This window comes from Hydra vulgaris, chromosome 08, assembly GCF_038396675.1.
Source record: "Hydra vulgaris chromosome 08, alternate assembly HydraT2T_AEP".
NCBI lineage: Eukaryota > Metazoa > Cnidaria > Hydrozoa > Anthoathecata > Hydridae > Hydra > Hydra vulgaris.
The window spans coordinates 65,517,761-65,534,508 of record NC_088927.1 but is presented as its reverse complement, the minus strand read 5'-3'; the positions used below and the strand labels follow the sequence as shown (position 1 = coordinate 65,534,508).

Sequence of the window (16,748 nt, the reverse complement as noted above, 5' to 3'; positions counted from 1 at the left end):
ATTCTGTTTAACAATATCAACTTTTTAAGTTTACTCAAACATTGTAATAAGTTAGAAATTAAGGCAAAATTAAAAATCGCAAAATAAAAAAAAAAGAAGGCATGAATGACTAAAAAATAAAAATAAGTACGTGGTGTGTATAAAATACATACGAGGTTCGCATAAAAATATATACGTTGTGGGTATAGTATCACATATCTGGTTACTCAAGTAAATCATTTATTCAGCTAACAAAGTGTAGTAAACGTCAAAGAACAAAATTTTTAAGAAATGAAAATAAACCAGAAACACTGAAAATAAATCAGATAGCACTTCCTAATTAGTATTCGAAATGAAAATAAATCAGGTAGCACTTCATAATTAGTATTCGAAATTAAAATAAATCAGATAGTACTTCGTTACAAATGAAGTGCTGATAGAGGATGTTTGATAATGGATATCTAGACGTATATTTTACTGTCACTGAAACTTTAGAGAAAATCAAACTGTCCAGCGCATTTCTTAGTATCTTGAAAACGTGTTAGCAACATAAAACTTGTAAGAAATGATAACTTTGGAACATATTTATAAATATGTATGTTATGTCTTGTAGAAATACAAAATCAAACAAGGTTTTCTTGTGGTTCTCTAACACAAATATTTTCCAATCATTACTAGTAATAACTGGAAAATAATAATTTTTAGGAATAGTAATAATACAAACACCAGTTAAAGGTATTTCAGTATGCAGAAACACCCGCTTTTTTAATTAAAAAAACTAATCTAAAAAACTTCTTTAAAATAAATTTTAAAAATCTTAAAATAAAATTTTTTAGTATAACTACTTTTTTCTATTTTGATGTTATTTAAAAAAATAAAATAAAGAAAATATTTCAAATAATTCGTCTGTTGCAGTGTTTGCACAGCAATCTAAATTGCTAAAGGGATAAGGACAAAATGATTAAAATAATTATTATAAACAAAAATATTAGTGAAAAATTCATCAAAACATTAATGAGGAAAAATAGTTTTAAAAGTGACCAAAAGTGATATTTTAGTAAGAATAACATAGATGAGTCTTGCAAAATGAGAAGGTCAGTTGCCTCAAAAAAGAAAAAAGGTAAATTTATAACAAATTGAGTAACAAAATGTATTGCGTCCATGTCAAAGTTAGTTATGTTTTTCTTAAAAAGCATTTTAATTCATTAATCCAAAAGTAAGTGGGCACCCAACTCTGTATCAACTTTCCTTTAAACTTGTGTCGTCATTATTTGAATCTAGTCTTCTGAAATGGCTGTATTATTTTTGATAAGCTTTATAATTTTTTGTCTACTTCAACGCGTTGCTGAAAGATCTTGAAATTTAAAATAAAAAAAAAGTGTTAATGATTCAAAATGTCTTTACAGGCTAGATAGTCAACAAATGTATGTTTTGCTCTTCAAACGTCCTACTTTAATTACAAGGTATTACACCTTGATTCATTTTTTTATATTCTCAATCCTCAACAATACTAATATATTTGCTTGAAATGTACTTTTGAGCTTCAAAGCTACCTTAAAAAAGCTGAATAATGACAAAACTCAACAACCTAACACGATAGAGGTGCCCAGTAAGGTTCTCAAAAAAATCATGTTATCTGGTGCACTATTATGGAAAATGAGATAAATAATATACTTCAAGCCATTAAACTGATTTTAACTAAATTGTGAACAAACTGAACGGATCTCTGTCTATTTTTGTTCAAAAGGTGAGATCAAATTTTGACCTCTTTGAGGAAGTAGCGATTGGTGGGTACCAAGAAGTGTTGCTGACCAGAAACAAAGATTCCAATCACTCACACTATAAACATCTTTTGAGGTATCAGACTTCACTGTAAGAAGAAAAATATTTTCCTCATAAAGTTAATTTCACCATGAATCAATGTAAGTAGTGCTTGAAATACGAAGTCATGTTTATGCTTTACTTTTCTTTTGCTTTGCATTTTGTTTCTGCTACCTAAAAATAGATTCTATTAGTGTCACATCGTAAGTTTACTAAATTTTAAAGAAAGAATGATGTACTTGACGTCCAAAATGAGGCAATCAATTTTTTTCAAAATTAGTGTCGGTATTTCAAGAGCTTTACTTACTTCTGGTTACTCAATTAGAGATACTTAAACTAAGATTCCTCAATGACAATGTTATTTTATAGATGTTTCTCAGTAATACTGCTACAAATTGTATTAGAGAATAGTCCTTTTTAACTTTAAAAAGGTGAAAATTTTTTACGCATTTAATAGTTTTTAGAAACTCCTATCAGCTTTAGCCATTCTTTACATTTAAAACTATGTTGTAAAAAAAATGATCTTGGTAATCAAAAAGATTTTATCTAGTAATAGTGCAACCAAGCTATAAACAGTAAAATGTAAATATTTCGTTTTTATTCTATGGAAGTGTTTCAAATAAATGTAAATATATAAGATCATAACTTTTGAAAGCTGAAAGATTATATTATAAAAATTAAAATTTATTGAAACTTAAAACTTACATGCTATGAGATTACTCCATGGGCAAAAGTTAGCTCAAAAACCCAAAAAGGCTGGATTCGCCCCTGCAATGAGCGTTATGTAGAAAACGAAGTTGTAATTAAACTAAATAAGAATAACTTATGACGTTTTAACATGTTGAGCATTTGGTAAAGTGACCAAATTCCAGCCGCATCTTTATAAAATTGTATCTACAGACATATTAACAAAAAGGTCTATATGAAAATTATACATTTCTAGAAAGATAAATCTTTCAGCATCTAGGATATAATTACAGCAATTATTATAAATGAAAATTGTTTGAAAAAAGACGATAACAAAAGTATATAAATTAGACCAAAATACAGCCACTATGACCAAATTTCAGCCAGGCGTATGCGGAATGAACCTTATTACAGCCAATATAAAAAACAAGCTTTTTACCCTTACTTTTATAGTTGGCATTTAAAATATTTAAAAATTTATTGTATTACTAAATATTGAATTCATAATTTTTTTAATCCTACAAACTTAGCCGGTTGACAGATAAACAATAAAACAGTTTTAGCAAAATTGGACTTAATTTATTTAGTTTAAAGTTTAAAGTTTATTTATTTTAAAGTTAAAATATACATGTTTTTAAACATCAGTTAGAAAATGATTGCTTAACTTAACACTAAGCATTCATCAATAAATGAACTTGCCTAAACTTAATAAAGATGCCTAAACCTTAAAAAAAATATGTTTTTAGGAGTTACACCACCTTGTCCATGGGCAAGAAAAAAAAACGTATACATATTGGTAATAAATAAAAGTAAATTTTTTTTAATGCAAAGAAAAACCAAACACAAAACTAGGTTTAATATTTAAATAAGAACCTATTATGTGTAAATTAGGATAACTTATGTGAATGTAATAATTAATTTCAATGTAATATGCTATACTAATATTTTAAAAGATTTGCATAGAATATAATATTCACATTAAAAAAAAAAGAATTTGGTGAGCTCTATAAAAGACTTTTTTAAACACTAAGAACAAAAATTCATATCAACATAATCAAATTACATAGTTTATACTTTTATTGGTTCGTTTTTATAGCAACGGTTTTTTTCTGGGATTATATTTTGATAATACCTTTGCTTCCTTTATCTTTAAGTTTTGTTGTTTTCAATTTTTTATTCCGTTTCATTTTAAGCTTTTTTTTTCTGAGTCCTTAGTTTTTTTGCACTTTGTAAAATTTGGATCTGAATATGGCGAAAACCATTAACTCCACCTCCTGGATAAGATGAGTTTTTAAAAATAAAATTTGGGGCAAAAGATCTAGTTTTTACAAAATCAGAAGCTAAAGGAGTTGAAACTGTAAAATCAATTTCATGCTGATCAATACGGTGTTCAATTTCAGAGTCAGACATAATCCTAAAGCTGTTTTAAAACTTACTAGTAAATGCACCTTTATTACTTTCAGCTTTTAGTTCTATAGTTTTCATACTTAGTTCCACTATACCACCCCTGCCATGTTCTGGAAATTCAACTACAGTTATTAGTTCAGCTAAATAGTCATGATCGTTTGCTATAGCAAATCTTGGGTTGGTAATTAGATGTTGTTCCAACTCAATATCTTGTACTTTTGTGCTGTCTGTTGTTTGATTAATCTGCTCAATTGTTCTTGTATTATTAATTGAAGGGCTTATTGTGAAACAATGACAAGCCACAAAAACAAATATTTGAGAAAAATGACTTTTAAGTTTTATTTAAATCTATAAAATCAGTGCTTACCTATTTTTCTCTCAAATTTATACATCACCAAGATACTAATGGATATTATATATTGGACAAAAAAAAGAAATAAAAATTGCGTATACTATTTATGATTATAAAAATGATAATGACTCATTTTTGAAAAAAGTGTGGCTTGTCATTGATTCACAATAAGCCCTTCAATTGTTTTAATTTTATCAAATAGATTAGTCACAAACCTTTCTTCAGAATACACATAGTTTGGCAAGTAAGCTTCAGCCAGAATAATCGAAGGATTATATGGAAAGATTCCACATGATTTCAAGCCAGATTCAACATTAGCTTTTGTCATACTTTTATTGTAGGCTTTGGCTAAAAGTCCTGTAAAATTGGCCTTGTTTATTATAACCCTAGGGTGATTAGACATCATACCATGAGCTACTTTATTATATGAAACTTTGAATGGCTTAAATACACTTCAATCACAAGGTTGAAGCCAATTGCTTGTATGAGCAGGTAATTCAACAATTTCAATTCGGTTTTGTATAGCCATATCTATTAACTCTACGAAATTGTAGGAATCGCGGCCATCCAAAATTAAAACTTGTGGACGTTGTGGTCAAATGTTTTTTAAAAATGTAAGCTCAAACCATAGTTTTGCAATCCCTTGTTTAGTTAATCCAGATTCATTTAGACTCCAGTTGGTTCTTTCAGCGGCATCTAGAACTTGAAAACTTTGAAGGAATTTTACTGTCTTTTGGAATCACATGAGGTGGTAAGGCTCTTCCTGCTGCATTTACACAAACAATTAAAGTAATCATTTCTTGATTTTCACTTGTTCCCATATTTAAATATGTAGTACCTTTTGCAGCAACAATTTTGGACGCCTTAAAGTCTAGCTGCAGCCCTGTCTTATCCATGTTCCATATTATTTTAGGCTGACGGTCTTTAATGACTTCTTTAAGTGCGGTAAAATAATTTGCCACCTTTATCAGATTTATGCATTGATGACGAACTGATGCTGTTGATTCTGGTTGTCAAAGAGTTACTTTTTTGTTATGTCGATTTATAAGTAGTCATCGTCATTTATTAGATGGTTTGCTATTCTTAAAAGAATATCCATATTTTTTGGCAAGCTTGCCAGCATATACTATGAATTGTTCCTTTTCAAAACCAATCCTTATCCTAGCTTTGTTGTCTGAAAAATCGAGTAACTTTTTATCAAGATCAAGTGGCATTAAACTTTTTCTTCCTGCTTTTGCACCAATCTCAACTTTTCCATTTATCCTGCTCTGCAAAGTTGCTAGGGGTGCTTTAAAAAATTTAGCAGCAGCTCTAACAGAGATTTTAGGTGAGCTAGTAACACTGTTTATAGCTTCAAGTAACACTTTTTCCTTATATTTCACATATTTACCTCGAGTTGGATGACATTGTTTCTTATTATGATTTTTTTTTTAATTATTAGCCATTCTAAGATGCAAAGTTTATATTATAAATTTTTAAAATTTTCAATTAAAGATTATTTTTTAATATAATTTCATTAATAAGCAATTATCTACATGAGACAATATGATATCTTTCAGTTATTTGGACTTTTTTAAGTCATAATCCTCATATCTTGAAGATATTATATAAATATTTAACTAAATAAATGCATATACTTAAGATTGATAACTTTTAGGACGTACATGTAACATAAAGTACTTATATTAAAAGAATAAAATCTAATAGTATAAATATCTGACAAGTAGGAGTTACTTTTAGACACTCGTGAACCTAATTTCAGCCTTGGCCGGAATAAGGTTTATACCCGGCCGGATTTTGGTCTTTCTACCAGGTGCATTTAATTCAGAAATACTATCTATAGAAATGACTCAGCATAATTATAAAGCTAAAATTGCCTTTTTAAGAAATATATTCATAGTTGAAAATTAATAAAATTTCGTTAAGTAATAAAAATTTAATGTTTATAAACTTCAAACTAGATGCTTACATGATATTTTAAATCTAAAGTAATACTTTATTGAGATAAATATTTGTTATGGTGTTTCTTTTATTATAAACTCCCGCCAACTAAATAATGTTTTTTGTTTATTGGCTGAGTTCATACCAGTCTCAAAAAAGTCGCATTTATAAACATAAAGCAAAAACCTAGACAGAAATATTAAATTTAAAATGCGACTGGAATTTGGTCATTGGCTCGAATTTGATCACTTTTCCCTATACAATAATGCAAATCAGCATTTAGGAAAAAACCAAAATAATTCTTATTTTTTGATTTAGTTAAAGTGAAAGTGGCTCTTTTTGTTTGTTCCAAAGTTAAACTATATTGGCAAACTTAATTTAAATCATACTTTATAGAGTTTTTCAGTAGTTTGTTCCAGTAATATACTACAGTAGCTCGCTCCAGTAAAATTTTGCATATACTTGTTTTTGTAATTCGTTCAAGTAATACGTTCCAGTAGTTTGCACCATTATTTCGTTTTAGTAATATACTCCAGTAATTTGCTCCAGTATATTTTTGCATTAATTTGTTCCTGTAAAATGTTCTGGTTTGTAAAAGGTCTCCATGGCAAAGCCTTTAAAAATTGTATCCCATTTTAGATTCAGTAGGGTGACGTAAATCTGTGTTACAATGAAGATACTGCGTTCGTCTTGCTTAGTTTCTCGTTGTCCATCTTTATGTGATTAAAATCATGCACTTAAAGATTTAATGAGATTATTATCTTATGAAATTTTGTATCAGTTTGACATCAGATTCACTCTGCCATTTTTGTCACTACCTTAAAGCTGAGATTTTTTCGAATGAGATTCTTTTCGTAAGACTTTTTGATGCCTGTCTAAATCTGTCTAAATTATAAGAGAGGTGTGCAGATAAATGTCTTTATCTGCACACCTCTCTTATAATTTAGACAGATTTAGACAGGCATAAAAATTTATACTCCTTTTCGTAAATTTCAATCCAACTTTTTTTTTGTTTCTTCTTCTTATACAACTACTGTCTAATCAAAATTTTTTATAAGAACAACTTATAGAAGAACTAATGTCTTTTTATTATTGAAAAAATCAAACCAAGCAAGAATTATCTGCACTCTCTTATTTCTAAATTTCATATACACTGCAACCTCATATTTCTATATTTCATGTACACTGCAATCTCATATTTCTAAATTTCATATACACTGCAATCTCATATTTCTATATTTCATATACACTACAATCTCATATTTTTAAATTTCATATACACTACGCTCTTTTATTTTTAAGTTTCATATACACTGCAATCTCATATTTCTAAATTTCATATAGACTGCAATCTTATATTTCTAAATTTCATAACACTACAATCTCATATTTCTTGTATTTTATCTCTGATGTTAGGTTTGAGATATTAGGTTTTAGAAAATCGTTTGCAATGATATTAATGAGGGAATTAACTTTGGAGAGAAGTAATTAAACGCGTGAATTATATTCAAAGTTTAGAAAGAATGTTGAGTAAGATTATAAAATAAATCAATTTCATTTTTAAGTTATATTATTAAAAAAATGTTGTACTTTTATTAGAGAAAACATATATACAAAAATAGTAAAAAAATAATAAAACATTTTATAATTATGATAAATAGTATAAATTTAATACAAAAAATATCAAGACTTTGTAAAACTTGTAAAACCTAAATTTTTAGATTAAACTTAATTTAAATATATTAAATTTACTAATACAAATAGACTTGAATAAACTTTGTGCTAATGGAATTTAAACTCAAAGTTTAACTAAGAGTAGTTTTCTCGTTTTCAATAAACTTTTGAAACTTCTGAATTATTTTGATGTACGGAAAAACATAACAATAATAGTGTCGCTTTTAGCGAAAAACAAGAGTGGCAACCACTCCATCTGGTTTAAAAACTATTTTTGTATTACTTTTTTGCTTTAATCAAATGAAATTCAATTGCTGTAATCAAATGAAAAGTTGCTTGCAAACTATGTAATTTTTTACATCTTTTTTTTTTGGTAAATATTGTGAGACGGCTATAAGTTTGCATTACGCTTAATTTTAAATACTACATAAACTACTAAATATAAACTACAAAAACAAGTTAAAGTTAATGTTCTTCAATTTAGGTTTTTCTACTTCGTATTTGCCTCAACAGTTCTAGATAAACTTCTCTTTAATAAAATGATTTGCAATATTTATCTTCAAAATATTATGGAAATCATTTGAACTTGGACTACATATATTATATCTGATCACTTTTCAAATTGTTTATGAGTGTTTCTAGATTTAATTTTGTTTTGTGTTAACAGAAAACGAAAATAATTTTAGAAACACACGTATCAATTTTGTCAAGGATCTACTTTGTTGTTATCTTTTTAAAATACAAGTGTATAAATATATATTTTTACGCTTAAAAATATAATTTTTAAATTTCAATATAGGTTGAAAAAATATGCCCGTTGCTGTAAATAAATCCAATGTTCTACGATCCGTTATTCTTGAACCAGGTAAATTAATTTACATCCAAATCAGATAATTTCTTGATTGGTGGTTATTCTGATAGGTAGTTATTCTGATTGGTGGTTATTCTTGATTGGTGATTATTCTGATTGGTGGTCATTCTGATTGGTGTTTATTCTATTTATTTTAGTAACAGCATTTTTGTGTTTAGATTTTATATTCAAAATAAAATTATTTTTATAAATTTTTTAAAAACAACTATAGGGTTTTATGTCACTTCTCTTAGGTATTTATTGAACTTGTTCTGTGAGACAAGTTCAGCATGTAAATATTTAGCATACAAATATTTATCGTATAAATACTCAGCATATAAATATTCAGCAAATTCAGTATTAAAATCTTCTTGTTTTTTGAATATAAAGTTAAATATTTCTTGGGGTCAAAAGTTAAATTATTTTTTTGAAGTCAAAAGTTAAAAATTACCTGTAAAAATATTTATAATCAACATCATCTGAACAAGAAAAATTTGTTGTAAAAGACTTTCGCCATCATAAAATTGGAAAAAACTTAAATGAGCAAAGTTGAACCTTTTTGTTATTCAAAATAATTTCTTAAAACTACTGTAAAAAGTTTTTTAACACTGTAAATGGTCTTGAAAGCGTTAAAAAAAACTTTAGTCAGCAAAACAGCAACAGAGAAAAACTAGATCTTCCAAGACAAGCCATGGGACCTTGAATTAGACTATTAATGTGGCATTGCATTAGATAAGCCATGTGATATTGCATTAGACAAATTATGTAACATTGCATCAGGTAAATTATGTGTCATTAGATTATGAATTAGACATGTTATATAAATGTATACCTGTCAACTCACGTAATAGAAATAAAGTATTAAGTTCAAAAGAAAATTGTTTATCAACATATAAAACTGGAAAAACAAGTAAAAGAAACGGATGCATTAAAAACACAATAGAAAGCCTGACTGAAATTTTTTATTTGGTTAAAATTAATTTATTATTCAAATGATGGAAAATAGCAATACAAAAGTTTACGTATTATTTCAAACATAAAGTAACCAGCTGTTACCTAAAGTTGTTTTGCAACCAACCTACCAGCTGTTGTTTCACATTAAAAAGAACTTTATAAGTTAAGCGTAAAACGTCTCAAATTTACAAGTAACGCTGATTGATTGTTAGCTTTAAAACAATCATTAACTATATTTACACTTTTCCTTGGGCAAACTACCACTACGTCTCAGGGGCTACAACGCTCAGGGACCCTACTTTCCCGTACACTTCTTCGTACTTTCCTGTACTACTTTCCCGTACACTTCTTCGCAACATTGGCGTCTTGTTTGTGTCATCTCCGGGCAGCACAACGTATTGTTCTTTACCATCTTCTAGATCCTTATTCTAATCATTTTCAACTCTTACTTGTGCAAGAAGTTCATTCAAATCGCTGTCAACTTGTCAAAGGTCTCGTATATGTCAATACATTTTGTCCTCTTCTACCATTTGCTCCGAGATTATCTTTGTAATTATTCCAATCTTGTATTGAGAGTCGCATCAATTATCCGGGGGTTAAATCCATTCTTTATCGCCATGTTTAACTTTATTGTTATCTTCTAATAAGGATAATGCGTTTTTATTGTTGGCAATTCTTTTTACTTTAATTTTTAGGTGCATTAGAAGACTTACAACTCTCTTTTAGTTCAAAAGTTATGCTAACAAACTGCCTCTAGTATGCTGCACGCAACTCTCTTTGTCGTTCTTTTGAAAGTTTTATGGCATCGTTCTGCAATTCCATTTCCAGAAGGTACATAAGCCCATCTGAATCAAAGTTTAACGTTCCATTTATTTACAAACTGCGAAAACAATGTGCTTCGAAATGCAGTATCATTATCCATTATTTCATCAGGTCCTCTTCGCTAAAGAAGTGTTATCCATAACTTATATCCATATCAAAAGAGCATTGTGCAAAGTTAAAATCCAAAGCGACAAGCCTAATATCTTCTTTGTGTTAGTACTCTTTCACTATATTTACAATACTCTGAAGTCTTCTTCTTTATCATCATTTGGTTTGAAGCTTTTGCTAGGTTTTTCAGTAAGTTGGTAACCAAATGAAATTCCTCTTTCGAATTAGTACAGATATGCAAAACTTCCATTTTTAATTTGAGGTCCATATTTAGTCCTATAATTACTGCATCAAGTTCGGACATGTTTATGTGTGTTGTGTCATCTTTTCAAAACCAACAAGCGTCTTTTATTATATTGCCATCAACCTCGACAATCACGCCTAGTGCTATTGAGCTAGAATCTACCTAAATTGCTTTCTCGCTTCTATAAACACTCCAAACTCACTATAAACACTCTTAACTCTATAAACACTCTTAATACTATAAATACTCTTAAACACTATAAACAACCCTACTATAAACTCCTCGTTACTATAAACACTGCCTTTGTCTACCTCGTTGCTATAAATACTCCAAATTCCGTTTACAGGACCGTCATTAGGTTTACTTTTGAACCATATCGTTCAGCACTTTTTCCAGATAACTGCATTTTATTTTTTTCATTCCACGTTTTTGTCAAAGCGTTAGGAAAACGGAGGATTCCCTGTCATTTTTCCGTACAAAGAAATGATATTGCGTTATGATAGTGAACTTGGAATTTCACCAAAATCATTTTCTCTTCTCCAACACAACTTTTATTTTACCAAGAACTCTTGCTCCATCGGATATGCGGACCACCGACTTACAATGTAAATATACATTTCCAAATGATCAAGTACGCGACAAGCAGGTATTATACCTTCATTCACAAAAATATCATCAATGTATAATGAAGTTCTTTTTCAAATCGTTTTGACTTGCGATAGCACTTTTTCCAATACCGTTTTCATTATGACTGGTACAACCTTTAGTCCGAATCCTATACGTGTTAAACAAATCCTTTGTCCACGGAACACAACAGTTTGGTAAGTCCAAAATAATAAAAGTGTTCAGCTTCCTAAAGTCTAACACTGGTTGTACTTTTATTTTATTTTGCTGCACCACTGCCATGAGCAAAAGAACATGCAATTGCTCTATCTGTTAGAGCACCAATTTGATTAGATTATCTTCGCAGTTTCCTTAAATAAACATAAACTGCCTCTCCATACTTTAGCTTTCTTGTAATAAACTGTTCGTAAGCTATAAATGCATCAACGGCAAATGCTTTTAGCAACGCCTCATTTGTCCGGTCAAAATCTTTTTTATCAGTTTCTGTTAACTGTTGATATACTGCAAATGCATTATTCGTGAGACGGAGAGGAACTAGACTCACCAGATCGGTTCCGCCAATTAGTTTGCATAGCAGCTCAACATTTTCCAGCCATGCAAATGATTGTAGATCGTTTCAACTAAACACTGGAATTAACTTTAAATCAATTTTAGTCGAAATTTTTGCCAAAATAGCTTGTTTCACATTAAAAAGAACTTTATTAGTTAAGCGTAAAACACCTCATCTATAGTAATGCAATTCAACTTAGTTTTTATGCAAACTAGTTATCTTGATATTTACAATTATATCTTTACCCGGTGAGAAATTGGCTAGCAAACAGCTAGCTATAATTTTAACGATGAAGATGGCGATTTGGCCTCGAGGATCGCTAGCTTTTTCAAGTTAGCAAAAATCTATCGATGTTTGTAAAGTGAAGACAGCGGTTTGGCTACGAGGACAGCTAGCTTAATAGCTAAACACTCACTAGCTTTTTTGTTATTGTTATATCGTAATATAATCGCTGTCTAAAAATATATGATATGTAACTATCAACCAAGTATAGATTTGTAGATATTTTGTAGCTAGCTACAAAGCTACAATATGTAGCCAGCGACACATTGCTACAAAATCGCAATGTTAAAAGTTCAATTATTCTCATAATTATAATAGACTAAACACTAAAAGTTGAATTTTTAAAGATGTTAAAGACATAAGAAAATAATAAAATGAGAAAAAAAAAATCGTTTGAAAATCGCTAAAAAGCCAGCTAGTTGTAAGCTCATTTCCCACCGGGTATATTATATACAAATACATCTTTGTACATATACAATACACGGATTTATAGTCTCATTTCCGTTCCGTAAATTTTCAAAAAATCTTTTAGTAATATAAATATTTTGAGCTAAAGTTAGTGATAAAATTGGCTTGGACAGATATGTAACGTTAACAAATTTTTACATCAAAGTAATATCAATATATCATATTCTGCTTCTCAAATAAAAAATATTCAAAACAACCAAGCAGAAGATTTATGGATGCTAAAGCTTGACAACTTTAAAATGTGAAGCTATATAGCTTCGAAGTCGCTTTTATCCTTGAGGCAAAAATCTGTAAAATAAAAAATTAAACATTTTGCTGTCAAAAATAGATTTTATTACATTATGAATTTATTGAATAACTATTTTACTAACAAAAAAGGCTTTAGACAAGTCCACAGTCTTTCAGAACGTGCACAACCGCGTTGTTTACGCATTTTTTTATCCTATTTGTTTAGCTTGTGGCTTGTATTTTTGCATCCAATAACAGTATAACTAAAGCCATAATACAGTTTATTTAAATATTAGCTTAACAATTAATAGCTCGAAATGTTTACTTTTCTAAACGACTATAAATCCGTGTATTATTTACAAGTGACACTAATTGATTGTTAGCTTTAAAAGAATCATTAGCTATATTTATACCTCCAAAAAAAATACGCTGCGTTAAAAAATTTTTTTTGACCAAGTCCATCTTTTTTGGAGTCAAAAGTTAAATAATTTTGCTTAAAAGTTGAACTTGTTAAACTAGGAAAATATTGTTTTATGGTCTTTTATAACTGTTGGAAGAAAAAAAATTTGTAATATTTTTGATAGGGCATTATTTAAACGATATTAAAGAGATTTTTAAGGAGCTTTTATCATAAAACATATATGAAAAAAATCAATGCTGTCATCAAAATTGTTTTAAATAAACGAACAAAAAATAACTCTGTAGGTACACTACCTAGATGTCAGAAGCTGTTTTTTATAAAGCTTCAAGTATCAAAGATAAGCTTAAATAATGTGGAAAAAGATAAAAGAAGCTGTTTGCATGACGAACCAAATGTCACAGATATTAAAGATATTTTCAGTTGACTAAAGAAACAGTAGAATGTTGTCTAGTTAACAGCATGCTACCCTACATAAATTGGTTCAAGAAATGCTGTATTTAGTATGATTGCCTTAATAGAAGCGTTGGTCAATAAATTTTATACTTTTGTCTCAAAGATAGAATAAAAAACTTTTTAAATTTAATTTATTTAAAACAACAGATTTCTTTGCCAATACACTGTCAAATATCAAGTTAAAAGAAACGAGGGAGATAATTGTTACCAAAAGTTAAGGAACATCGGAATTTGAGCTTAAAAACTGTACAGAAAAATGAATTTAAGATCACCCTTTTTTCAAAAGATCTTTTAATAAACTTTGCATCAAAGATAGATAAAGTACTAAATTTGTTTGAAAAAATTATTTCATTGATAGCTCTAAGAGATGCTTTCAAAAACACGTTTGCATTTAAAACATGTAAATCTGTCGCTTCAAAAATTAAACGTACTGCATGTAAAGCGTTTTACAAACGAGATAGAAATGACTTAAATGTAAAGGGTGATGCGGAAGTTATCGAACAAAATAAAAACGTCAATAACTTATTTATAAATAAAAAAACAAACTACTATTATATTTTTTTTAAATAAAGCATTTATCTTTTAATAAAAATATATTATTTTTTATATGAAAAACACCACCATTAGCAATTGATCTCAATTTTCCTCTGACGCCTTTCATAAGCGACTGTAAAAAGTTTAAATCAATTTCTTGTAGTTTTAGTTTAATGCGATCAATCAAAACTTGCTCTGTTGAAGCTTGCCAATCTCCTTCGTAAACCTTCTTTGCCAAATGTCCCCAAAAATTTTCAATTGGTTGTGCTTGAGGCACATTTGGGGGATTGGATTCTTTATCAACGTAATAGACATATTGGTCCATCCAATTTAGAGAAAATTTAGAATAATGAGAACTTGCTAAATCTGGCCAAAATAAATAGTTAAAGTCTCCATGATACTTGTGAATAAATGGAAGAAGCCGTTTTTCTAAACATTCATTAATATAGATTGATGAATTGATCGCTACAGCCTTGGAAGTGCGAAACAATGGCTCGAATATACCGCGGTCAGATATGGCTATCCACATTAATAATTTTTTTGGAAATTTCTCTTTTCCTATAAAACGAACACTTTTTGGGCATGTCTTTTTGTTGTTTGTGTAGTATCCAGAATTTCCAGGCATGTTGTCCTCTGCAAAACAAAAGTATTTTTTGTCATCGATGACTAGAAGCGATTTTGTGTTATAGAGTTGGTTAACTAGTTTCCTGCTTCTTTTCTTTGCCTTTATTTGTTGTTCTATAGTGTATTTTGGAGTTTTTTCACGTTTTCTATATTTAATATTCATTTTTTTTAACTGACGATCAATTGTCGATTGATTTACACCGAATTTAATACCTATTTTTCTCTGACTGACCCCTTTTCGATTGTTGACAAGTCTCGATAATTCGGCTTTCTTTTCTCTAGTCCTGGATGTCGGACGACCAGGGTGCTTTCTATCAGAAAACGATTGAACAGTTTCAAGTCTTTTTAGGTTATCATATATTGTACTTTGAGCAAATCCTTCCTTTTCAAAATGATTTTCGATTTTTTTTTTTTTTTAATATTAGGTTTATTTACAAAAAACATTTTTAGTCGCTTTCGAAAAGATTCTCGTTCAGCTGCATTTGACCTCATTATAAATAATTGTGTTTCAAATAATAAAGTTTATATTTTATAGAACGTTTATGTCTACGCATAAAAACCACAAAAACTAATTATTATGCTCAAATAACGAAATTAGGATTTGTCCGATAACTTCCGCATCACCCGTTAATTAGATATTCTGTATACTTTTGAATTAGAAAAGATGAAGCAAGTGTATTTTTGCATCTTTTATAAGCAGTAGACTTGATATTTTAATTTATAATTAGGGCTGCATTGTATTATTATTCTTAATCAGTTGAAGTATTATTGTTTAAATGGCCAAGTATTAATAATCTACCAAACGCACTTTATAAAGATACACTAAATTTGTTATATTTTAGCAGAATCTTATATGCTAGGTATTTTTGATAAGCTTATTAGTGGTTTTCTTTAATGACTCGTTGAAGACATGATAGTATTCTTATTATGAATAAGTTTTTATTTTGTTTAAAAGTAAAATTGTTAGATCAATGCAAAAACGCTTCTTCGATACCTAATTAAACACACCCAAGAGATATAAAAATACGTAAAGATGAACTCTGTAAAAAACTATTTGAGTATAGTGCCAGAATTTGATGTTCTTACGCTACAATCATAAGAAATATTTTTACCGGAAATAGGGGAAAGGCGCCTATGATGGCATACTTAACTTTGAAGCTTCATTATTCAGTATCCTGAAGACCAATAATAAAAGTTTTGATATGGATACATTCCTTGTTACATCTAGAACAATAATTACTCTGGGAGTTTTCATCAGTTTTATTTTTTTTATAAGTTATTCTTATTGCAAAAAAAAGCACAAGTATGCCATCATAGGCAACCACTGCTCCTATGATGGCATAGGGGAGGATCGGGCTAGTTAGGATCGAGGGTAACTTAATGATTTCATTTAACCTTAGAGTCTTCCCTCAGAAAAGCCATAAATTACTCGAAACCATCCTAATTTACAATTTCATGCTACACACCAGCATTATAAAATTTTGCGCATGCGCATAGGATATATTGCGTTTTACGTATTTTTTGGACCAAAAAAAAATTTTGGAGCATCGCTTTCTTTTAACTTTACTTAAAAATAAGTTTTTCTTATAAAAAAAAAAGGTTTTCCCAACTCGTCAATATTTCAACACCCCCAACTCGTCAGTATGCCATCATGGGTAAAAGCCATCATTTTCATTAAAACAAGCTGTGTCTGCTTTGTTCAAAAGATAAAATTAAAGTAACTAT

At 29.0% G+C, this 16,748-nt stretch overlaps 1 protein-coding gene across 3 annotated transcripts in view; it reads left to right on the top strand.

Annotated features, from left to right (window-relative positions):
* The window catches only part of LOC136084068 (alpha-1,6-mannosylglycoprotein 6-beta-N-acetylglucosaminyltransferase B-like), a 72,385-nt gene that overhangs the window by 38,332 nt on the left and 17,305 nt on the right, over window positions 1–16,748 (top strand). For all 3 annotated transcript variants that reach the window (XM_065804183.1, XM_065804185.1, XM_065804184.1), the window contains one exon: window positions 8,661–8,726. In XM_065804183.1, coding sequence (XP_065660255.1) covers window positions 8,661–8,687 — 27 coding nt within the window. In that variant the 3' untranslated portion in view covers window positions 8,688–8,726. The remainder of the gene's footprint in view (window positions 1–8,660; window positions 8,727–16,748) is intronic.